The sequence below is a fragment of the Ranitomeya variabilis genome, chromosome 4 (assembly GCF_051348905.1).
Source record: "Ranitomeya variabilis isolate aRanVar5 chromosome 4, aRanVar5.hap1, whole genome shotgun sequence".
Classification (NCBI taxonomy): Eukaryota; Metazoa; Chordata; class Amphibia; order Anura; family Dendrobatidae; genus Ranitomeya; species Ranitomeya variabilis.
Genome location: NC_135235.1, coordinates 665,760,653 through 665,785,885, shown reverse-complemented (window position 1 = coordinate 665,785,885; position 25,233 = coordinate 665,760,653). Strand labels below are relative to the sequence as shown.

Here is a 25,233-nt window from a genome sequence, read left to right as displayed (position 1 = left end):
ACGGTACCTTAAAGCTGCTGTAGAGCCAGTGAGGTGATAGACTCCGTCCATTCCAGCTTTCCTCCCTCTCCCTCTCCTACTTGAAAGCACGCACAGGTCCCGACAGGTAGAGAGGGCTGGGTGCAGAGATACGCTGTCCTACCTCACCTCCTGTTGTATCCTTTGAGCCCTGTTTCCCTCGCTGTTTGGAAGAGGTGTGGGTCTGAGTGTGCGGACCTGTGAATTCCTCCTTTCCATAACCTGCTGGACTCCTCTGCAGCCACTGTTACAAAGGCACAAATTGCACCATTTTGGGAATCAGGGGTGAAGTGAAACACTACTGTTTAGCACAACCTTTCACATGCTGGTGATGGGAGATAGAGCTAGGACCCTGCTCCACTGATCTTTCCTACCCTATAGAAACAGCTATAAGCAATTCTCACAGTTGCAGGCATAACCTGATAAAAGAAAACTAGCTGTGTTATACCCTTTTTTTTCTTCTCTCTTTCTTTTTGTACTTTGGACTTAAAACCTAAAGGTACCTTCACACGAAACGACGCTGCAGCGATAGCGACAACGATGCCGATCGCTGCAGCGTCGCTGTTTGATCGCTGGAGAGCTGTCACACAGACCGCTCTCCAGCGACCAACGATGCCGAGGTCCCCGGGTAACCAGGGTAAACATCGGGTTGCTAAGCGCAGGGCCGCGCTTAGTAACCCGATGTTTACCCTGGTTACCAGCGTAAAATATAAAAAAAACAAACAGTACATACTTACATTCGCGTCCCCCGGCGTCTGCTTCCTGCACTGACTGACTGACTGAGCGCCGGCAGTAGCAGGGCACAGCGGTGACGTCACCGCTGTGCTGTGCTTTCACTTTCACTTTGCGGCGCTCAGTCAGTGTGGGAAGCAGATGGCGGGGGATGCGAAGGTGAGTATGTACTGTTTGTTTTTTTTACATTTTACACTGGTAACCAGGGTAAACATCGGGTTACTAAGCGCGGCCCTGCGCTTAGTAACCCGATGTTTACCCTGGTTACCAGTGTAAAATATCGCTGGTATCGTTGCTTTTGCTGTCAAACACAACGATACACGGCGATCGGACGACCAAATAAAGTTCTGAACTTTATTCAGGGACCAGCGACATCACAGCAGGATCCTGATCGCTGCTGCGTGTCAAACTAAACGATATCGCTAGCCAGGATGCTGCAACGTCACGGATCGCTAGCGATATCGTTACAAAGTCGTTTCGTGTGAAGGTACCTTAAGAGTAACACTGCTATCTACTGTTTCTGTGTGGTATCACAGCTCCATAAATACCACTGAAACTTCTTATAATTTACTTACAGCCTCCATACAATAACTTATCCTAGCCATCAAGATCAACATTAAAGTTATTGTTGTTAACTGTTTCATCAAAGACAAAGTAATCTACATTACAACAAAACTCCATTGTCAAAAGCACTGCTTATATAGAGAGCACCTATCACCTGCAACCCATTTAATAAAGAGACTGCAATTCTCATAACTAAATTTTGTAGTTCATCCTGATGGACAATATGAGAAGACTGGAAAATGTAACCGTGAGCACTACTAGAGAAGGGGTGCTGAGACAAGCGGTTGATGCCACGTCTTTGAGCACTGCAGCTCCAGGAATCTTCCTATATGCTCATAGCAGGTTTGCCTACAACAACCACAGTGAACTAATTTTTTTTTTAAATTCGTTTATTGATTGCAGGATAAATCATACACACATTTGCTTGTATCCATCATTATCCATTAATTACAGAAAATTACCATACATAGCCATGTCTAAAGTGTTATAACAATAATAAACTGTGCATGTTATCATTAATGTCTCATTTTGATCCTTAACTACATTAACTACTAATAAAACTTCTAAAACTAACATAGTGCCGCCTGCAGGAGAATTCTAAGTAGATTTCACCCTGTGAGTAAATAATGTCTGCATAATCGTACACCCTTTTCTTATGCATATACTGAGTTATTTCAACCTAAACAGTGTGGCAGGATGAGTTCCACCTTCCCCATATCTTCTCAAATTTGGCTGGACAACCTCTATTTTGGTACAATGTCCGCTCGTATGGAATAATTGAGTTCACTAAGTCAACCCATGCTCTAAGAGATGGAGAAGAACCACCCATCCACTGCAGTGCCAACACCTTTCGTGCCATGAACAGCGACTCCCTCAGAAAAATTCCCATGTGGTGATCCCAGGCCTCCATCTCCCATACTCCAAATAGACATACCAGTGGCTCAAGTGGGACAGGGATCGACACCAAGGATGTCAGAAGTGTCGTCACCTCTCTCCAATATTGAAAAACAACCGGACATTTCCATATCATATGGATAAAATCTGCATCACTGGAGTGACACCTCAAGCAGTCCGATGAATGAAGACGGCCCATTTTAAAAAGACAAATCGGGGTCAGATAGGATTGATATATGATGTACCGTTGGGTAATCCTATTATTGATTGATGGGGAGACCTTAGTTGGAGATTCCAAGATTTCATCCCATTCTTCTCCCAGTGTATCTGGAAGAAGCCTCCCCCATTTCCCCTTAATTGAATCTATTGTAGATCCTTCGCCTATGGATAACAGATAGGTATATAAAGAGGAAATAAGTCCCTGAGGACCCTGCGAGTTAAGAATTCCTATTAACGGCAAAGCTGAAATAGCTCGACCTGTACCCATATTCCGTACATGTGATTGGAAGGCCGATCTTAATTGTAAGTAGTGGAAAAATTGAGATTTCGGTATGTTATGAGTATTTTGTAACTGTTCAAAGGAAACAAAGATCCCCTGGTTATGTATATCACTCACTGAGAGGACACCATACGACATCCAAAATTCAGTAGAAGGGTGGCCCAATAATTCCGGAAAATAACCATTACTCCACAGGGGCATTTCGGCTGCTATATCAACAAATTTTGTTACTTTTTTAATTTGCCTCCATATTGAACGTGCCAATCGGAGCAAAGGAAGCAGGCGAGGGACAGCAACTTTCTCCATCTCCAAAAAACCCAGCGGGCAATCAATTTTAGCTGAATGCAGTATATGGCTTTCAGAGTTAGGAAGGGAGTTCCCGGGCATCCACTTATTTATCATTTTAGCCTGCCCAGCAAGGTAATATAAATAGAAGTCCGGCAAGGACGCCCCACCCCCCTATTTGGGTCTTTGCAGGGTAGATAATTTAAGTTTAGGCCTAGCCTTCCCCCATATGAAAGATGTAGTAAGGGAGTTTAGGGTTGCAAAGAAAGATTTAGGTATTATAACGGCACTGTGCTGAAAACAGTAGCTCAGCTTTGGGAGCAATATCATTTTGATCAGGTTGATACGACCAGCCACAGATGGTGGGAGCTTGTCCCAGGTAGCAAATTTAGATTTTACCACGTCCATTAGTGGATATATATTGAGATGCAAATCTAGGTGACTGCGTTGGGACATATGTATCCCCAGATATTTAAAATTAGAGACAATGGGTAGTAGCGAGAGGGTTTCAAGGCATGACATTAGGGTATGGGAGAGAGGCATCAGAGCAGACTTATCCCAATTTATATAGAGACCAGAAAATTTACTAAATTTGTCAATCATCGTTATTACTTTAGGTAATGTATCTTCCGTTTGGTCCATAAACACCACCATATCATCAGCATAAAGACCAACGATGTCCACTCGATCAGCAATATGTATCCCTTTAATGTCTACAGAGGACCTCATCCTTATCGCCAAGGCCTCTATTGCCAAGGCAAATAAAGCTGGAGAGAGAGGGCATCCCTGGCGAGTTCCTCTATGCAGAGAAAATGGTGCAGACATAGAACCGTTCACCACCATACGTGCCCTGGGCTTCGCATATAATGTACCTATCCCTCTCAAAAATTTATCCCCAAACCCATATTTCCGCAGGCATGCAATTAAAAAGGACCATTCAAGGGAGTCAAAGGCCTTGGCTGCGTCCAGCGAAGCCAATGCCCATCTGTTATCCGGTTCCAGAGAACTATATTGAATAACCGATTGCACCCGCCTGATATTAATAGAAGTATTTTTCCCGGGCATAAATCCGGTTTGATCCGGGTGTATGAGATCTAGTATGATCGTATTCAATCTAGTAGCTAGAATCTTAGTAAAAATTTTATAGTCCACATTCACCAAGGAAATTGGTCTATATGATCCACAGTCTAGAGGATCCTTCCCTTCCTTCCTGAGTACGATAATATTAGCATCATAAAACGTTTCGGGCATGGATTCTCCCTCCCATATTTCCCTGAGTACCTTCAGCAATATAGGTGCTAAATTATCACGGTATTTCCTATAAAATTCAATGGGAAACCCATCAGGTCCCGGGGCCTTCCCAGTTGCCATGTCTGCTATAGCCTGTTCTACCTCTTCCAGGGTAAATTCAGCCACCATAAGGGCTCGTTGGGATGGGCTTAACGAGGGGAATGTTATATCTGATAAATAATTCAAGCATTCATCAACATCAAAACCATTACTAGACTTGTACAACGAAGTATAATAATCATAAAAACCCTGAAGTATGGCACCAGTAGAGGACACCAACGAGCCATCGGACACCCGGATTTGCAGTATTGTGTTGGAGGCGCCATGCTGGCGCACCAAGAAGGCTAGGAGTGTACTGGCCTGATTCCCCAGCTCAAAATAGGACTGATGAGTGAAAAATAATTTGCGTTTTGACTTAGCGTCTGCATGTTGGGTATATAGTCTTTGGGAAGTAAGCCATTCAATTCTATTACTGCTAGACTGATTAGCTATATAAGTGGCCTCCGAGTCTTTTAATCTTTGCTCTATCTCCTCATCCTCTCTCGCCGTCACCCTCTTGATATAGGAAATGGTAGAAGATAGGCATCCCCTCAAGTATGCCTTTAGGGTATCCCAAAATAGACCAAGGTTTTGGAGTTCCGAGTGTGTTAGAATAAAACCATTCAACTGATTGACCATCCTATCACTAGAATCTATTAATTTTAACCAAAAAGGATTCAGTTTCCAGGTCTTATTATTGTTATCGAATTGCCCATATTTAAGTTTCAGAATAATTGGGCTATGATCTGAGATCCCCTGATTACCATGTTCAATGCTGTCCACTCGTAATGCCAAGCCGCCCGACCCAAATATATAGTCTATTCGAGACAGTGACTGTCTAGTAGATGAGTGGCAGGTGTACCCCTTATCTTCTGGATGATTTATTCTCCATAAATCTAGCCACCCACTACCATCCATAAACAGTGCCAATTGAGAGGGAGGTTGAGGTAAAGCTTCCCCTGATGCTGCATCGTCTAATCTCAATCTATCCATGGAGTGATTCATAACTAGATTAAAATCTCCCATACAAACAACGTTGGCTTCCGGATATTTAAAGGAGAAGCCCAAAGCCATACGGAGGACTGACATGTTAGCAGGGGGGGGGGTTATAGATACACAGCAACACATACTCTCGTGAATTAATAAATGCATGCACAAAGACGAAACGACCCTCTGGATCACGTCTCACCTCCTTGGCCTCCCATCTGACCTCCTTGTGTATCAGCAGAGAGACCCCTCTTGAATAGCTAGTGTGGAAGGCATGTAAGGACCATTGTACCCACGGTTTTTGCATACATCGAACCATGTCTCTTGTTAAATGTGTCTCTATTAATGCTACAACATGAGGGTGATATCTTTTTATCTACGAAAAAACCTTAATTTTCTTACGAGGGGTTTTAATACCTCGTATGTTCCAGGTCATACATATAATCTCAGCCCCCATGTTAACTTTCGATGGGAGAATTAATGCATATCATTATTGTTCGGGATCAATTCAGCGGCATCACACAGAGCAAAGAGTTAGTATCAGCGGCAACCATGTTTAGTAAACAACCAAAACTGGTACATAAAACCAAACTAAACAAAACTTGAACAGTAGGGGAGTATATTTCCATACTCCCACAGTCAGATTGAAAAGGGGATACCCTCACTGGATTCAGTGTCCGGTATTGTTGACATTTTCCGCACCCGGACGGAAGGCTCTATTTATATTGCCGTTAGTCAGGGAACCCAGATCAGGAGTCTTCCACATTCGGCCCCCCGCGAGACCGCAGCCACTCGGTCGCCTCCGCTGGGTCTGTGAAGAATACGGAGGAGCCCTTATGGACAACACGGAGCCGGGCTGGATAGAGCATGGAGCAGACGATGTTCTTATCCCTGAGTTGTTTCTTATCATCCATAAATCTTCCCCGCTGCTTTTGAAGTTCCATGGAAAAATCTGGAAAAATCGATATGGTAGCATTATCGAATTTAATAAGGCCCTTCTGTCTCGCCAGGCGAAGGATGGTATCTCTGTCTCTACAATTAAGAAGACGTGCCAGGAGAGGTCGTGGTGGAGCTCCAGGAGGAAGAGGTCTCGTCGGGACCCTATGGGCCCTCTCCACCGAGAATGTCGAGGAGAATCCATCTCCCAGTGAAGACTTAAGCCATTCCTCCAGAAATTGCTCGGGCTGCTAACCTTCTGACCGCTTCGGGAGACCTATAATTCGGATATTATTGCGGCGCAGCCTATTTTCCAAATCATCTGCCTTTTGCTTCCAAGCATTTACGGATCCAGCGGCTTTAGTCAGTTTAGCTTCCATAGGGATGATAGTGTCTTCTATATGAGACACCCTTGTTTCAACCTCCGAAATGCGCCCTCTCATAGCTTGCATGTCATGTCGCAGGTGGCCCACCTCAGTATGCACATCCTCTATTTTCTCCGTAAGAGATGATCTAGTGAGGGAGATAGCCTGCATTAACTGCTCTGATGCCTGTTTAAGAGTCAGCTCTTCCTCTCCTCCCTCCTCGTTACCATCAGAGGGGCGATTTTTACGCTGGGATGGTGCAGGATTATTTCTAAGGTTGCGCACATTATCATGAGAATCGTCCTTGGCATAATTTTTTTAATTTTTCAGCAGCCGCTGCTCCTCTAGGGTGCTGCATGGTGGGTACACACAGGGGGATCTCACAAAGTGATCTCAGAGGTAATTATGGATAAGCTGTATTCCGATTTCAAGTCCCGTATTATTAAGTCCAAAATTATAAGACAAGAGTCCACTGGGCGGGTAGCTTGAGGTATCAGGTATATAGAGATAGTCGCTGTAACACACAAGCCGTGCAGTTCCACAGTTAGCATAGGGGGAGCAGCAAGAAGGGGGTTAATCCCTGTAATATTATGGCGTTGGCAGGGAAGATGTCCACCCGACAGGGGGGCGCAGGTCCCACTTTCTCAGGGCACACACTGCACCACCCCTACTTCTTCAGGCACACACTCGCCCGCCTGGCGCCGCTGATAAAGATAGAAGCACAATTTCCCTAGCTGTCAGGGTGTGCGCTAAGTTAATGGCCGCTGCCCCAGGCACGTACCGGCGTTTGTGTCGGCTCTCACAGCTCCTGCATGCAGGTGCCCCACCGCACTCACCGGCACCATCCACCGCCGCCTCTTCCAAGATGAAAGGGACCCGGCTCCAGTGAGTAGCAGCACCGTGCTCCGTATGTCCTCCCCGCTCCTGCGTGCAGGCACCTCGCTGCTCCCACCAGCGCGGTCGGCCACCGCAGCTTCTAAGATGATAGGGGGCCCGGGCTCCAGCTAAGAGCGGCGCCGCGTTCTGTGCTCCTTGGCGCACGCTCTGAAAATGGCCGCCGCTGCACGTGGGTGTCTCCTGCCTGCTTCGGCCCCCGCAGCTTCCGGCTCCACAGATTCTCCGCAACGGTCTCCCAGGAGACCCCCAAGGCTCTCCGATGTGTGGGATTCCAATTTGGCTCAGTACTGCTCAGCCACACTCAGTATTTTATGGCAAAATCGGCTCAGGATGTTTGGAGCTCTCCTAAGGGTTATCCTTGACGCTGATCTCTCCTTCAAACCACATATCCAAGCCCTTTCCACTTCCTGCCGACTTCAACTCAAAAATATTGCACGAATCCGTTCATTCCTCAACCAAGAATCTGCAAAAACCCTAGTCCATGCCCTCATCATCTCTCGCCTTGACTACTGCAACCTCCTGCTCTGTGGCCTCCCCTCAAACACTCTCGCACCCCTCCAATCTATTCTAAACTCTGCTGCCCGACTAATCCACCTGTCCCCGCGCTATTCTCTGGCCTCTCCCCTCTGTCAATCCCTTCACTGGCTCCCCATTGCCCAGAGACTCCAGTACAAAACCCTAACCATGACGTACAAAGCCATCCACAACCTGTCTCCTCCTTACATCTGTGACCTCATCTCCCGGTACCTTCCTACACGCACCCTCCGATCCTCACAAGATCTCCTTCTCTACTCCCCTCTTATCTCCTCTTCCCACAATCGTATACAAGATTTCTCTCGCGTATCACCCCTACTCTGGAACCCTCTACCACAACACATCAGACTCTCGCCCACCATCGAAACCTTCAAAAAGAATCTGAAGACCCACCTCTTCCGACAAGCCTACAACCTGCAGTAACCACCGATCGACCAAACCGCTGCATGACCAGCTCTACCCTCACCTACTGTATTCTCACCCATCCCTTGTAGATTGTGAGCCTTCGCGGGCAGGGTCCTCTCTCCTACTGTACCATTTATGACTTGTATTGTTCAAGATTATTGTACTTGTTTTTATTATGTATACCCCTCCTCACTTGTAAAGCGCCATGGAATAAATGGCGCTATAACAATAAATAATAATAATAATAATAAGGTGCTTCCTCCTTCTTCGGCTACATAGCCACGCCCCACAGTGAACTAATTTTGATATATGATTGTGCAGTGATTATAATTCCCGTTACCGGCTTTTATTTAGAAAACCTCCTGTAACTGATGAAGGTCGTAATTGACCAAAACGTTTTCCTGTATTTACTACAATAAATTTTTCCTGCAGCATCTTACCTAAAGTTGAGTGCTAGGTCTCTCAATATGAGAAGACTGACTTTCACATTTGTGATGCCAGCCTAATACTAAAGTGTGCACAGGTGGTGATACAATACCTTATATGCTCATATTTCATACTTCAATATGGACAAAACTAGTAAAGAGTATCAAAGACCTTGAGCAGTCTAACTTCACGCAAACAGGGAAAACTGGATAAGTTTTTCTTTGAAAAAAGCTACATATTCCACAAAAGTCTTCTCAGAAAACGACTTAACAATTGCCAAACCAAGCCTCAGCAGCTGACACAGATTCTAGGAATGAGGATTCAGATTTTGACAATTGCTCAACTAACCCAGTGCCAGTCTCCAGATGGTTTCTAAAAAAACCATAGGCAATGCAACCACTTCTGCAGGACTTAGGTCGGACCGTAAACAAATGGGCCACCGAGTCTCAAATCTGTTCAATCTGACCTTATGGACTTCTCTGATACCTTAAAAGATGAAATGGCTCAACATGAACACCAACTAAACCCTACTATGCTAGCTATAGAAGACAAAGAAAATAGGAGCAGAAGGAAAAATTTAAGAATAAAAGGTGTTCCAGAATCATATGCTTCTGACACCCTTAAGAAAATCTCTAAAGAAATATCTACCTCTATAGAGGGCTCAGAAAGGGCTGAAAACATCACCATTGAAAGGGTTCACTGAGCCCTAAAGCCAAACCTAAGGCTTCAGGTCCCCCAAGAGATATAATTTGTGGGTTGCTGAGTTTTGTCGACACCTCAGCTATTCTATCCAAAATGAGATATATCACCATTATCCTACAACATCAACCCAATACAGATTTTCCAGGCTATAGATATAGCTCCTTCAGCTCTGGCGAAAAAAGAAAAGTCAAGCAGTTACTTGACACACTACGCGCAAACAAGTTGTTATACAGGTGGCTATATCCATTTGACCTCGCCATTCTGAAGGAATGAAAGCAAATCTATATACGCTCCCGTGAAGAACTCCAGGCATCGTGGGCTCTACTGGGAATTCAACAAATAGAAGTTCCTTCTTGGATGCCCTTGCACGACAACCTTACCTTTCCCCATCTCCTGAGACCTGAAAAATTGGTCGGTGTAGGGAAGAGGAAGTGCTTTCAAGGCCAGAATACAACTGCCAAGACACCTTCCTGGGTGATGGATAGATTTATTACACTTTACACTCCCTTTAGTCCTTAGCAATAAGGACTGGATCAGTTCACCATTGGAGAACTTTGTTTTTTTTTCCCAAGCAATGTTCTCTAATAGTTCCTCAAGATTAAAAGCCCCTTTGTCTGGGCAAATCCCGAGATTCCAAGCCATTCTTTTCCTTGGGTCCTTAGCTAAGGACTAGTCCTGTTTTCCGCTTAAGAACTCGGTTTTTCCGTTTGACAATTGTTCTCTCAAAGTTTCAGAAAAAACAGCAAAAAGGCAGAGATGTTTACCTGCCTAGGCCTCCAAACAAATGCACTATCAGGATGCGCCCATGTGGTTAAGATGGCGGCAACACAGGTGCAGCATTACCGATGAGGCAACCACTCACAACCTACCAAACTAATGGAGGGGGTGGCTGGTTGGCATATTACTGCACATGAACTTTCTCTCAAAGTTCCCATGACAGTAATCTCTTATATCCTAGAAAACTCTGTTAGCAGATTATGTCAACCTTTATATATATTTGTTTTGCTGTCTCTCACTTTTTCATTTATTGAAGGTATGATGATGGTGGGATGATTCCCCCCAACCTGCTGCAGATAAGTTGTATATTGATATGTTTGATGTTTTACATGTTGTTTTGTACCTAGACTGTTGAATATATGTTCTTAGGACTTTTTCTTGTAAAAAATTATATGGCTGGAAAAAACACTTCTGACACCATTGTGGTAGCTTCATTCAATGTGAAGGTAATCAAATAAATATCACACTTTATTCAAGAGACGCACTTTAAGTCAGGCCACACTCCGGACCTTACTAGGTCAAAATGTCCACTTTGGTTTAGTAGTTGTTGCTTTTCTGCGTCTAGAGGGATCAGCATTGCCCTACACAAAAATTTGCCCTTCACTTTGAGGGACTGCCTAACTGATGCAGAAGGGAGATATGTATTTGTCAAGCGGTTTATTGCTAATATCTCTGTTATACTCTGTAACCTTTAAGTCCCAAACCAGGGACAATCAGGTTGGCTTACTAAAACATTGGAGACCCTGGAGTCATTCAAAGAAGGCCTTCTTATAATAGATGGAGACCTGAACATCCCTTTGAAACCATTTTTGGATTTGTCTACTGGAATATACACTGTATCTCAGAGAGCCCTTAGGAAAATTCATTTATCTCTAAATTCTCTACATCTTATACACTGTGTTCTAAATTATTATGCACAAAGAGTTTAGGAGTGATAAGGTTAGAATTTTTTTGTTTGTCATTTAAATTCATTGATGGTGATGTGTGTCAGGGCTCTTTATATCACTGAAAGCTATTGCAGATACCTGTGCAAATTAGTTTGGCAGGTGTGCCCAAATAAAGGCAAGACTACTTAAGAAGGCTCTTCCACATTATTAAGCAGCCTACATTTTTTGCCAAAATGGGAAAGAAAAAGGATGTGTCGGCTGCTGAGAAGCAACAAATTGTGGAGTATTTAGGTCAAGGCATGACTACAATCAACATTGCCAAGACACTTCATCGTGATCAGTGCACAATCAAAAAGTATGTACGGTAGCTTATTCCTAGCACACACGTGTGCGTGCTGATAAGGAAAAATTGAGGACTCTTTCCAACAGGCAATTGCGTAAGGTTAAAAGAGCAGCTGCAAAAATGCCTTGTCATAGCAGCAGACAAGTTTTTGAAGCTGCTGGTGCCTCCAACGTCCCCAGAACAACAAGATGCAGGGTCCTTCAGAGGTTTGCAGCTGTGCGCAGGCCATCCTGTCGACCACCTCTATCCACTGCACACAAGCAGAAACGGCTCCAGTGGGCCAAACGATACATGAAGACTGACTTCCAAACTGTTTCGTTCACCGATGAGTGCCGTGCAACGCTCGATGGTCCAGATGGATGGAGCGGAGGATGGCTGGTTGATGGACACCCCATGAAAACACGGCTAAGGTGCCAACAAGGAGGAGGTGGAGTAATGTTTTGGGCTGGAATCATGGGGAGAGAGATTGTCGGCCCCTTTATGATCCTTGAAGGGGAAAAGATAAACTCCATAATCTATGTGGAGTTTCTAAAACAACACTTCCTGCCATGGTTCAAGAGGAAGAACCGTGCTTTCCACAGCAAGATCATTTTCATGCATGATAATGCACCATCTCATGCTGCAAAAAACACATCTACATCTCTGGCTGCTATGGGCATAAAAGAGGACAAACTTATGGTGTGGCCACCATCTTCCCCTGACCTCAACCCCATTGAGAACCTCTGGAGCATCAACAAAAGGAGGGTCTATGATGGCGGGAGGCAGTTCACATCTAAGCAACAGCTCTGGGAGGGTATTCTGTCCACATGCAAAACAATTGAAGCAGAAACCATCCAAAAACTGACAAATTCAATGGACGAGAGAGTTCAGAAGCTTCTTTCGAACAAGGGGTCCTATGTGCAAATGTAACATCACCTAGAATAATGTTTTCACTTGAAAACTGTTTGATTTCATTTTGTAATAAGCTGATAATGCTTATAACTTCACAATTGACCATTTTTTTTGTTCAAAATAAAAAAAGGTTGAAAACTCTGCTGTGCATAATAATTTGGAACATGCAGTTTGAGTATAATTTTTTTTTTTTTTTTTAAAGATACTGTTTTCATAGGCAGTTTGTTCCAAAACATTGCAATTATACTAGAATAGTAGATGACTGGAAAATAACAATGACTGCAATTCAGATAGGTAATTTAGAGAAAATATGAGGAAATATTATTTGCATAATAATTTGGAACACAGTGTAGACACATGGAGACTTTCCAATCCCTCAATAAAGGATTTTACCTTTTTCTCTCATCTACCTCTTTCTTCAAAGTTCCTGCTTACCTCGGATCAAATTTACATCAATAGGTCCCATAATGATATCAGACCATGCACCTACAGGTGCTTCTCACAAAATTAGAATATAATCAAAATGTTAATTTGTGTCAGTTCTTTAATACAACAACTCATATAGAGTCATTGGAAGCAGAGTGATCTATATCAAGTTTTTATTTCTGTTAATGTTGATGATTTGGGCTTACAGCCAATGAAAACCCAAAAGTTATTATCTCAGTAAATTAGAAAAACACCTGCAAAGGCTTTCTAAGAGTTTAAAAAGGTGCCTTCGTCTGTTTCAGTAGGCTCCACAATAATGGGAAAGACTGATGACTTGACAGATGTCCAGAAGGCCATCATTGACACACTCCACAACACAAGGAGGGCAAGCCACAAAAGGTCATTGCTAAAGAATCTGGCTGTTCACAGAGTGCTGTATCCAAGCATATTAATGGAATGTTGAGTGGAAGGAAAAAGTGTGGTAGAAAAGGGTGTACAAGCAGCTGGGATTACCGCAGCCTTGAAAGAATTGTTAAGAAAAGGCCATTCAAAAATTTGGGGGAGATTCACAAGGAGTGGACTGCTGCTGGAGTCATTGCTTCAAGAGCCACCACACAGACATATTCAGGACATGGGCTACAAGTGTTGCATTCCTTGCATCAAGCCACTCAAGACCAATAGACAATGCCAGAAGCGTCTCACCTGGGCCAAGGAGAAAAAAAACTGGACTGTTGCTCAGTGATCCAAGGTGTTGTTTTTCAGATGAAAGTAAATTTTGCATTTCAATTGGAAACCAATGTCCCATAGTCTGGTGGAAGAGTAGAGAGGTACACAATCCAAGCTACTTGAGGTGTAGTGTTGTAGGTCCATTGCGTTTTATCCAAAGTCAGCGCAGCCATCTACCAGGAAATTTTAGAGCACTTCATGCTTTCCTCTGCCGACAAGCTTTTTGGAGATGGAAATTTTATTCTCTAGCAGCACTTGGCACCTGTCCACAGTGCTGAAAGTACCAATACCTTGTTTAAAAACAACAGTATCACTGCTTGATTGGCCAGCAAACTCTTCGGACCTTAACCCCAAAGAGAATTTACTGGGTATTGTAAAGAGGAAGATGAGAGACACCAGAGCCAACAATGCAGATGGGCTGAAGGCTGCAATTAAAGCAACATGGGCATCCATAACACCTCAGCAGTGCCACGGGCTGATCACCTCCATGCCACGCCGCATTGATGCAGTAATTGATACAAAAGGAACCCCGAACAAGTATTGAGTGCATTTACTGAACATACATTTCAGTAGGCCAACATTTTGGATTTTAAAATACTTTTTTCAAGCTGGTGTTATAAAGTATTCTAATTTACTGAGATAATGACTTTTGGGTTTTCATTGGCTGTAAGCCATAATCATCAACATTAACAGAAAAAAACACTAAAAATAGATCACTCTGTTTGTAATGACTCTATATAATGAGTTTCACTTTTTGTATTAAAGAACTGAAATAAATTAACCTTTTGATGATATTCTATTTTTGTGAGAAGCATCAGTATTTTCTTAGAACTCAGCATATCCTCACTCCCGGAGGTTAAATGAAACCTTGTTAAATAGCGATGAAAATATTACCAACATGACCAAGATCTTGGATTTATACTTAAGAAGATAATGAAGGATCTGAGACAGGAGAGTCTCCTTTATGGCTACAAACAAAATATTTGGTCGCTACAGAATAGGAGCTATTATTGCAGGTTATATTGGATATACAGTATGTATTACCAGATAGTTTTTACAAAATAAAAAGGTGTCTACCTTTTGTGTAATCATATTACCGGACCATTTTATATCAAGGAAAGAAATCTCCTTAGTGGGGCCACTGACTGTGAATCTAAGATTATGGCTATTGGAATTTACATAGACAAAGAATTTTTCAAATAAAGACGGATCACCTTGCCAAACCAATAGCAGATCGTCCACATATCTCCCAAACCATAATATATTATTGAAGAAACAATTGTTGGTGGAGAAGATGAATTCTTTCTTCCACCATGCCATATACAGAATGGCTAGAGATGGTGAGAATCTCGAGCGCATTGGGGCACCTAGCATTTGTAGGTAGAAATTTGAATTGAACATAAAGAAATTATGGTGAAGGAGATACTGGAGGGCCAAAATGATAAACTGCTGAAGATTGGAAGAATATTGACTGTACCGTATAAGATGACACTGAATAGCAATATCATCTTGAGTGGCCGACTGATGAGAACTCAAAAGGATCCCCCGCCACTTTAAGACCCATCATGGCTGTGACCCAAGATCATTTATGGTCAGGGGCATTGATGTGGTCCATATGGGTATAAGGGGGGATATGTAAAAAATACTTCTGGCTCAGCATGAGACCAAGTGGATTATCACCTTGGGCACACTGACTCCGGATGGCCTTAATGAATCTCTAAGCTGTTCCTCATTTCTGGAAAGAATTTATGTTTTCCTGTTCATCATTTGTTAAAGACGTGGTTTGTGGAACCACTGTGCCAAGGACCGTGGAGAGCCTGGAGGGGTGTGACTAAGCGAGCACCGGTCTGTTCACTAGAGACTCTGATGGTGAGGTTAGAATTGTCTCTCGATAAACGCCAGGTGCCACTCCAGGGCAGACCAAAGGGTGCGCAGCAGCTGGAACCAGTAGGACAGATTGGATGGTGTAGCAGGCAGGATCTACACCAGAGTGCAGCAGGCAGGATCTGCAACAGAGTGCAGCAGGAACTGGTATGTGACCTTACACAACTTAGACTACAGAACAGGAAGGTTGCTCAGGCACCTCCCCAGTGAGGAGAAATCAATATATACATAATGGCTCTCAGCCATTGGCTGGGGAGGAAATAGCAAGTGCACGCCCTGGCCTTTTAAGAGGGCGGGAGTGCGCGCACGTGCCCGAAAGACATGGCTGGAAGCTCTGCTGGACACATGTAGAGAATGGGGAAGGAAGGAACCGATCACAAAGCGGGTGAGTGAAGTGACACGCTGGAGACCCTGCCTGTCAGAGCAGGGATCCGGCATGGTGATAACAGTTTAGTTATCTGCCCACTCTCCCTATGTCAGGTTGGGTGTTTTTTTTTCTTATGTGTTTATTCATGTACTTGTCTCATTGATTTTAGATATCCCTTAAATGGTGATGCCATGATTCACCAAGTTTTATTCCCCATCTCATCCTGCTCAATAGATCTGATCCACAAATTGGCCTGAGGACTACACAGCAGTGGCGTCTATATAGCGATATAATGATGCGGATTTAAATTTACTGTATATTTTCATGCCTGCCTTGTCCGTTGTTTGGTGCTGCTATGCCGGTATTCTTTTGCTTTAATGACCCTCGCACTTGCTCTCCGGTCCCATATTGGCAGTCGCAGTGAGCATGCGCTGCCGCATCCAGGTCTGTTTTGCGGCGTCTCTATGCCCTCAGCGCATGACTGGGGGCCTGGCTCACTTGCGGGCCCTCCTGCAATTGCACTGTGGGCATGACGACCGGCAAGCACTCACCAGATGCTGGTGATGCGATGCGCATGCAGCATTGCAATTTGTCACGGGTGGTACAGGTATACGTGACAGGCACGTGACCCCCCGGCATGGGAATATAAAGGTCCTCCATGGCATTTTACACTATCACCTTGAGAAAGCACATATATGCGAAACATCCATTGGGGTCTAGTCACCATACGGCACCAGCCTGATTCCTCCTATATCCAATAGATAAGAGGCATTGTTATGATCCTAGTGGCAAGGATCGCAGGTCGGACTAGCTAAGTAACTGAACAGACTACTAGCTCTGGGGAAGTGGTAACTAGATTGACCGCAACCTGATCCTATCCGCAAACAACTATAGGCAGCCGTGGAACGTTACCTAAAAATCCTAGACGTCTCGTCACGGCCTGAGAAACTGACTATTCCTGGAGGGAAAGTAAGTCCTCACTTGCCTCAGTGGAAGACCCCAAAGATATAGAATAGCCCCCCACAAATATTAACGGTGAGTTAAGGGGAAAGCACAAACGCAGAGATGAAATCAGATTTAGCAAATGAGGCCCGCTAATACTAGATAGCAGAAAATAGGAAGGAAACTGTGCGGTCAATAAAAAACCCTATTCAAAATATCCACGCAGAGATTGCTCGAGCCCCCGCACCAACTAACGGTGCGGGGGAAGCAACTCCGTACCCCAGAGCTTACCAGCAAAAAGAAATCACATGTTAGCAAGCTGGACTAGACTCATCATACACAGAAATCATATTGCAGGCAGATGAGCAAAAAATATTCAAACAGAACTTAGCTTATCCTGAAGAGGCAGAAAACGAGATAATCAGGAGTAATCAGAATAGCACTGAATACATTGACAGCCGGCAACAAGTGGAAGTGAAGCAGAGCTAAATAGGAGCCTCCCTGGTGAATAACGAGGCAGCTGATCCAGCAGACCCGCAGGATAATAAACCAAACCACCAGGGGGAGCCAAAAAACCAAAGTCACACAATACCATCTGTGACCACAAGAGGGAGCCTGAAAACGGAGTTCACAACAGTACCCCCCCCCTTGAGGAGGGGTCACCGAACCCTCATCAAAACCCCCAGGGCGATCAGGGTGAGCCACATGGAAGGCACGAACCAAATCGGCCGCATGAACATCAGAGGCGACAACCCAGGAATTATCCTCCTGACCATAGCCTTTCCACTTAACCAAATACTGAAGCCTCCGTCTAGAAATACGAGAATCCAAGATCTTCTCCACCACGTATTCCAATTCTCCCTCAACCAGCACAGGGGCAGGAGGCTCAACCGAAGGAACCACAGGCACCACATACCTCCGCAACAACGACCGATGGAACACATTATGAATAGCAAACGATGCCGGGAGGTCCAAACGAAATGACACAGGGTTAAGGACTTCCAAAATCTTATAAGGACCGATAAACCGAGGCTTAAACTTAGGAGAGGAGACCTTCATAGGAACAAAGCGAGAAGACAACCACACCAAATCCCCAACGCAAAGTCGGGGACCCACACAGCGACGGCGGTTGGCAAAGCGCTGAGCCTTCTCTTGTGACAGCTTCAAATTGTCCACCACATGATTCCAAATCTGATGCAACCTATCCACCACAACATCCACTCCAGGACAGTCAGAAGACTCCACCTGACCCGAGGAAAAACGAGGATGAAACCCTGAATTACAAAAAAAAGGCGAAACCAAAGTAGCAGAACTAGCCCGATTATTAAGGGCAAACTCGGCCAATGGCAAAAAAGTCACCCAGTCGTCCTGATCAGCAGAAACAAAACATCTTAAATAGGTTTCCAAAGTCTGATTAGTGCGCTCGGTTTGGCCATTCGTCTGAGGATGGAAGGCCGACGAAAAAGACAAATTAATGCCCATCTTAGCACAAAAGGTCCGCCAAAACCTAGACACAAACTGGGATCCTCTGTCGGAAACAATATTTTCAGGGATCCCGTGCAAACGAACCACATTTTGAAAAAACAGAGGAACCAACTCGGAGGAGGAAGGCAACTTAGGCAAGGGCACCAAATGGACCATTTTAGAAAAACGATCACACACCACCCAAATGACAGACATTCTCTGAGAGACAGGGAGATCTGAAATAAAATCCATGGAAATGTGCATCCAAGGCCTCTTCGGGACAGGCAAAGGCAACAACAAGCCACTGGCACGAGAACAGCAAGGCTTAGCCCGAGAACAAATTCCACAAGACTGCACAAAGGAACGCACATCCCGCGACAAGGAAGGCCACCAGAAGGACCTAGCCACCAAATCTCTGGTACCAAAAATCCCAGGATGGCCTGCCAACACCGAAGAATGAACCTCGGAAATAACTCTGCTGGTCCATCTATCCGGGACAAACAGTCTCTCCGGTGGACAACGGTCAGGTCTATCCGCCTGAAACTCCTGCAGCACTCGTCGCAAATCTGGGGAGATGGCAGACAAAATCACCCCTTCTCTGAGGATACCAGCTGGCTCTGAATCACCAGGAGAGTCAGGCACAAAACTCCTAGAAAGAGCATCAGCCTTCACATTCTTCGAACCAGGCAGGTATGAGACCACGAAATCAAAACGAGAAAAACAACGACCAACGAGCCTGTCTAGGATTCAGCCGCTTGGCTGACTCAAGATAAATCAAATTCTTGTGATCAGTCAAGACCACCACACGATGCTTAGCTCCCTCGAGCCAATGTCGTCACTCCTCAAATGCCCACTTCATAGCCAACAACTCCCGATTACCAACATCATAATTCCGCTCGGCAGGCGAAAACTTTCTTGAAAAGAAAGCACATGGCTTCATCACAGAGCCATCAGAGCTTCTCTGCGACAAAACAGCCCCCGCTCCAATCTCAGAAGCATCAACCTCGACCTGGAAAGGAAGGGAGACGTCTGGCTGACATAAGACCGGAGCCGAAGAAAACCGGCGCTTCAGCTCCCGAAAGGCCTCCACAGCCGCAGGAGACCAATTAGTAACATCAGAACCCTTCTTGGTCAAATCCGTCAATGGCTTAACAACACCAGAAAAATTAGCGCTGAAGCGACGGTAAAAATTAGCAAAACCCAAGAACTTCTGAAGACTCTTAACAGATGTAGGCTGAGTCCAGTCATGAATAGCCTGAACCTTGACTGGGTCCATCTCAATAGCAGAAGGAGAAAAAATGAAACCCAAAAAAGAGACCTTCTGGACTCCAAAAATACATTTTGAGCCCTTCACAAATAAAGCATTGGCACGCAGGACCTGAAACACCATCCTGACCTGCTTAACATGGGACTCCCAATCATCCGAAAAAAACAGAATATCATCCAGATACACAATCATAAATTTATCCAGATATTCGCGGAAGATGTCGTGCATAAAGGACTGAAAGACAGAAGGAGCGTTAGAAAGTCCAAAAGGCATCACAAAGTACTCAAAATGGCCTTCGGGCATATTAAATGCAGTTTTCCATTCATCACCCTGCTTAATACGCACAAGGTTATACGCACCATGAAGATCTATCTTGGTGAACCAACTAGACCCCCTAATGCGAGCAAACAGATCAGATAACAATGGCAAAGGATACTGAAATTTGACCGTGATTTTGTTTAGAAGGCGATAATCAATACAAGGTCTCAAGGAACCATCCTTCTTAGCCACAAAAAAGAACCCCGCACCAAGAGGGGAGGAGGAGGGGCGAATAAGTCCTTTCTCCAAAGACTCCTTTATATAACTCCGCATAGCAGCATGCTCCGGCACTGACAAATTGAAAAGTCGTCCCTTAGGAAACTTACTACCAGGAATCAAATTTATAGCACAATCACAATCCCTATGAAGAGGAAGAGAACTGAGTTTGGCTCATCAAATACATCCTGGTAATCTGACAAAAACGCAGGGACCTCAGAAGGAGTGGATGAAGCAATTGACACCACAGGAGCATCGCCATGAATTCCCTGACAACCCCAACTTGACACAGACATTGCTTTCCAATCCAGGACTGGATTATGAGTCTGCAACCATGGCAGGCCCAACACGACAACATCATGCAAATTATGCAATACAAGAAAGCGAATCACCTCCTGATGAACAGGAGTCATGCACATGGTCACTTGTGTCCAGTACTGAGGTTTATTCGTAGCCAATGGTGTAGCATCAATTCCCCTTAGTGGAATAGGGAATTTTAAAGGCTCCAAAACAAAACCACAGCGCCTGGCAAATGACAAATCCATCAGACTCAGGGCAGCACCTGAATCCACAAAAGCCATAACCGGGTAAGATGACAGGGAACAAATCAGGGTAACAGACAAAATAAACTTAGGCTGTAAAGTACCGATGGTGACAGATTTATCAATCTTTTTTGTGCGCTTAGAGCATGCTGAGATAACATGAGCTGAGTCACCACAGTAAAAGCACAAACCATTTTGCCGTCTATAATTTTGCCGTTCACTTCTGGTCAGAATTCTATCACACTGCATAGACTCAGGTGTCTGTTCAGAAGACACCGCCAAATGGTGCGCAGGTTTGCGCTCCCGCAAACGCCGATCAATCTGAATGGCCAGAGTCATTGATTCATTCAGACCTGCAGGCGTAGGGAACCCCACCATGACATTCTTAATGGCTTCAGAAAGACCTTTTCTGAAATTTGCAGCCAGGGCACACTCATTCCATTGAGTAAGCACCGACCATTTCCGAAATTTCTGGCAGTACACCTCTGCATCATCTTGCCCCTGAGAGAGGGCCAACAACGCTTTTTCAGCCTGGTTCTCAAGATTAGGTTCCTCATAGAGCAATCCAAGGGCCAGAAAAAACGCATCCACACTGAGCAATGCAGGATCCCCTGGAGCCAATGCGAAAGCCCAATCTTGAGGATCGCCACGCAAGAAAGAAATAATAATCTTAACTTGCTGAACAGAATCCCCAGAGGAACGAGGTTTCAAAGAAAGAAACAACTTGCAATTGTTCTTAAAATTCAGGAACCTAGATCTATCTCCAGAAAACAACTCCGGAATAGGTATTCTAGGCTCTGACATAGGACTGTGCACAACAAAATCCTGAATACTTTGTACCCTTGCAGCAAGATGATCTACACTGGAGGCTAAACTCTGGATATCCATATCAGCAGCTGAACTCAGAGCCACACCAAGATTAAGAGGAGGAGAGAAGCCAGACACACGGCAGCAAAAAAAAAAAAAAAATATCTCCAAGCTTCTTTTCTCCTGCTTCTGCCATGCAATTAACACTTTATAGGCCGGCTGTACTGTTATGATCCTAGTGGCAAGGATCGCAGGTCGGACTAGCTAAGTAACTGAACAGACTACTAGCTCTGGGGAAGTGGTAACTAGATTGACCGCAACCTGATCCTATCCGCAAACAACTATAGGCAGCCGTGGAACGTTACCTAAAAATCCTAGACGTCTCGTCACGGCCTGAGAAACTGACTATTCCTGGAGGGAAAGTAAGTCCTCACTTGCCTCAGTGGAAGACCCCAAAGATATAGAATAGCCCCCCACAAATATTAACGGTGAGTTAAGGGGAAAGCACAAACGCAGAGATGAAATCAGATTTAGCAAATGAGGCCCGCTAATACTAGATAGCAGAAAATAGGAAGGAAACTGTGCGGTCAATAAAAAACCCTATTCAAAATATCCACGCAGAGATTGCTTGAGCAGCCGCACCAACTAACGGTGCGGGGGAAGCAACTCCGTACCCCAGAGCTTACCAGCAAAAAGAAATCACATGTTAGCAAGCTGGACTAGACTCATCATACACAGAAATCATATTGCAGGCAGATGAGCAAAAAATATTCAAACAGAACTTAGCTTATCCTGAAGAGGCAGAAAACGAGATAATCAGGAGTAATCAGAATAGCACTGAATACATTGACAGCCGGCAACAAGTGGAAGTGAAGCAGAGCTAAATAGGAGCCTCCCTGGTGAATAACGAGGCAGCTGATCCAGCAGACCCGCAGGATAATAAACCAAACCACCAGGGGGAGCCAAAAAACCAAAGTCACACAATACCATCTGTGACCACAAGAGGGAACCTGAAAACGGAGTTCACAACAAGGCATACTCCTTTATTGGGTGTTAATTACTTTTTGGCCATTTAACTCACAGATTAAGTTGAACAATTATACCCTAACCTCACACCTTACCTTTTTGCACCTATGTGGTTCTACTATAATATGTGCTGGGAATATTCAGATCTGGTGTTTTTTCCTTGTCTGCACATCTTTTACCTTTTATAAAAATATCTTTGTATGACACTTGTTTTAAAAATTTTTTTGCCCTTTTACTTACAACTCCATCTTCTCCAACACTAAAACAGAGTTGCTCTCGTTTATGACGGACGAGCGGAGCTACTTTGAGTTCTGACTAGAAGAGTAGAGAAGGTATTGGTGCTCCCCATTACAGGAGCGATTCGGCAATAATCTGAATTCCTTAGTATCGAAAACATAATGGAAATAATGACATGGAGTGATGACATGAAACTAGGGCTTGAGTCATTCCAACCCATCTCCTACAGACAGACAATCAGGGCCAGTTTTCGACAAAGTGGGGCCCTGGGCAAAAGTTTAAAGTGGGGCCCCAAATTCTCACATATTGCACCATCACACAGAAACATTTCTGTTGTGTTTACATGCGCTGTGTTCAGGCCGCTAAATGAGCGTGATCGACAATATTGACAGATAGTCCTCGATACAGTATAATGCAGCCCCCTCAGAGTATAATGTAGTCACTTCAGAACATAATGCAGCCCCCTTATGGAGTATAATGTAGTCCCCTCATAAAGTATAATGTAGTCGCTCAGAGTATAATGCAGCCCCCTTAGTTTATAATGCAGCCCCTTCAGAGTATAATGTGGACCCCTCAGAGTAGAATACAGTGCTCCCGAGTATAATGCAGCCACACGCACACAGTATAATATAGGCCCCCAGAGTATAATGAACCTCCCCCACACAGAGTATAAAGCAGCCCCCTCACGAGTATAATGCAGGCCCACACACAGTATAATGCAGCCCCGTACACACAGTATAATTCAGCCCCCCCCCACAAACACAGTATAATGCAGCACCCCACACAGTACAATTCAGCCCCCCATAACACAGTATAATTCAGCCCCCCACAAAGACACACACAATACAGTGCAGCCCCCCACACAGTATAGTGCAGCAGCCCCCACACACAGTATAATGCAGCCCCTTCAGAAATAATGCAGCCCCACACATAGTATAATTCAGTTCAGCACCCCCCCACAAACAAACAGTATAGTGCATCCCTCCCGCACAGTATAATGCAGCCCCCCCCCCGAGTAAAAAGCAGCCCCCTCAGAGTATAATGCAGCCTCACATACAGTATAATTCAATACCCCCACAAAGACACACACACATTATAGTGCAGCCTCCCCCACACACACAGTATACTGCAGCCCCCCAAACACACAGCATAATTCAGTCCCCTACAAACATACACACACAGTATAGTGCAGCCCCCCTACATACACACAGTATAATGCAGCCCCCCACATACACAGTATAATGCAGTCCCCCACACAAAGTATAGTGCAGCAGACAGACACACTATAATGTATATACACATATATACACACACCACACATACAATGCTTACCTCTCCTCCTCTTTGCCCCTCCCCTTCTCTGGCTTCTGCAGTGCTGAGCATCTCAGCTCTCCTACTGGCACACGAGGAGTCAGAGGCAGAGGGGGAGTAATGGGAGAGGAAGCATCATCTGACACTCTCTCCTCCATCACTGCTTTCAACTATGTCAGCATGTATGATGCCGATAAGTTGAATGCGGGGGGGGGGTGGCGCCGGGTCCCTCTTACTCATGGGCCCCATAGTGGCCACATGGTGTGCCGCTATTAGTGGCATGCCACTGGCTGGGGGCCCCTGGAGGAGTGGGGGCCCTAGGCAGCTGTCTCAGTCTGCTGGCCCTGCAGATGATAATACATATTTACAGCCATCAGCTACGTAAAGCTTAGAGATAAATTATGGCAGGGGTGTAATCTTTTTTTCCCATTTTGTTTATCACAATCCACTTTGATTTAGTTGGTTTTAAAAGAATTTGAAAAGTCATGCTAAAGGGACACTCTTGTTATTGTACAGAAATTCTCACTTGGCCCTCACTGCACATTTACGGTAATCTTGTGGATCATAATAGCGAAGTTTGTCCAGAAAGACTGGAAATGGGATTGTACGGACCATTATGAGCACATTGAGCAGCACAGACGGGAGAGAAGGTAGATTCATCCAATAGGAGATCGGCATTCTAAAAAGGTAACAGCATCATTACCCTCCGCTTTCTCTTAGAGGCCCATCATACTATTTCTTTCAAGTGATTTTCTAACTTGACAGCACATTCAACATACGCTGTTATTTGGCTTCTTAGTTTACAGATCTAGGAAGGTAAGAGAGAGCATCTTCTAATTTCAGGGGGTAGATGAGTCTTCCAGGTTGTAAGCTTTATGGAAGGGCTTTCAATGCCCAAAGTAATTGGAAAAGTTTAGAGTGGGGGAACATGTCTAACGGCAGAATGGAGATCACATGATTGTGATATGTCTGGACTACACCGCTGATAAAGCAGTGAAAGTTGATGACTCAGAAGAATCTGTGACTTGGTATTTAATGATGCTACTCACCTGGGAGGTAATCTATAGGAATCTCCTCTTTACACCGCTCATCACCCCTCACATCTGTCCCTGTAGTATTTATATGAGTCAGATCATCACCCTGAAACAAATATTGTAAAAGTCACAGACAGATGGAGAAGTCACATCTATGATCAGCTCTAATCCTGCCATCTCCACCGTTCTCATTAT

General features: G+C 44.6%; 1 protein-coding gene across 2 annotated transcripts in view; it reads right to left on the bottom strand.

Moving 5' to 3' along the window:
- The window catches only part of LOC143766237 (uncharacterized), a 233,595-nt gene that overhangs the window by 112,686 nt on the left and 95,676 nt on the right, over nt 1–25,233 (bottom strand). Inside the window, exon 6 of one of the 2 annotated variants that reach the window (XM_077253755.1) lies at nt 25,054–25,144. The exons of the other annotated variant lie outside the window; for it this stretch is intronic. Within the exon in view, the coding sequence (XP_077109870.1) occupies nt 25,054–25,144 (91 nt within the window). The remainder of the gene's footprint in view (nt 1–25,053; nt 25,145–25,233) is intronic. 2 annotated transcript variants of the gene reach the window in all.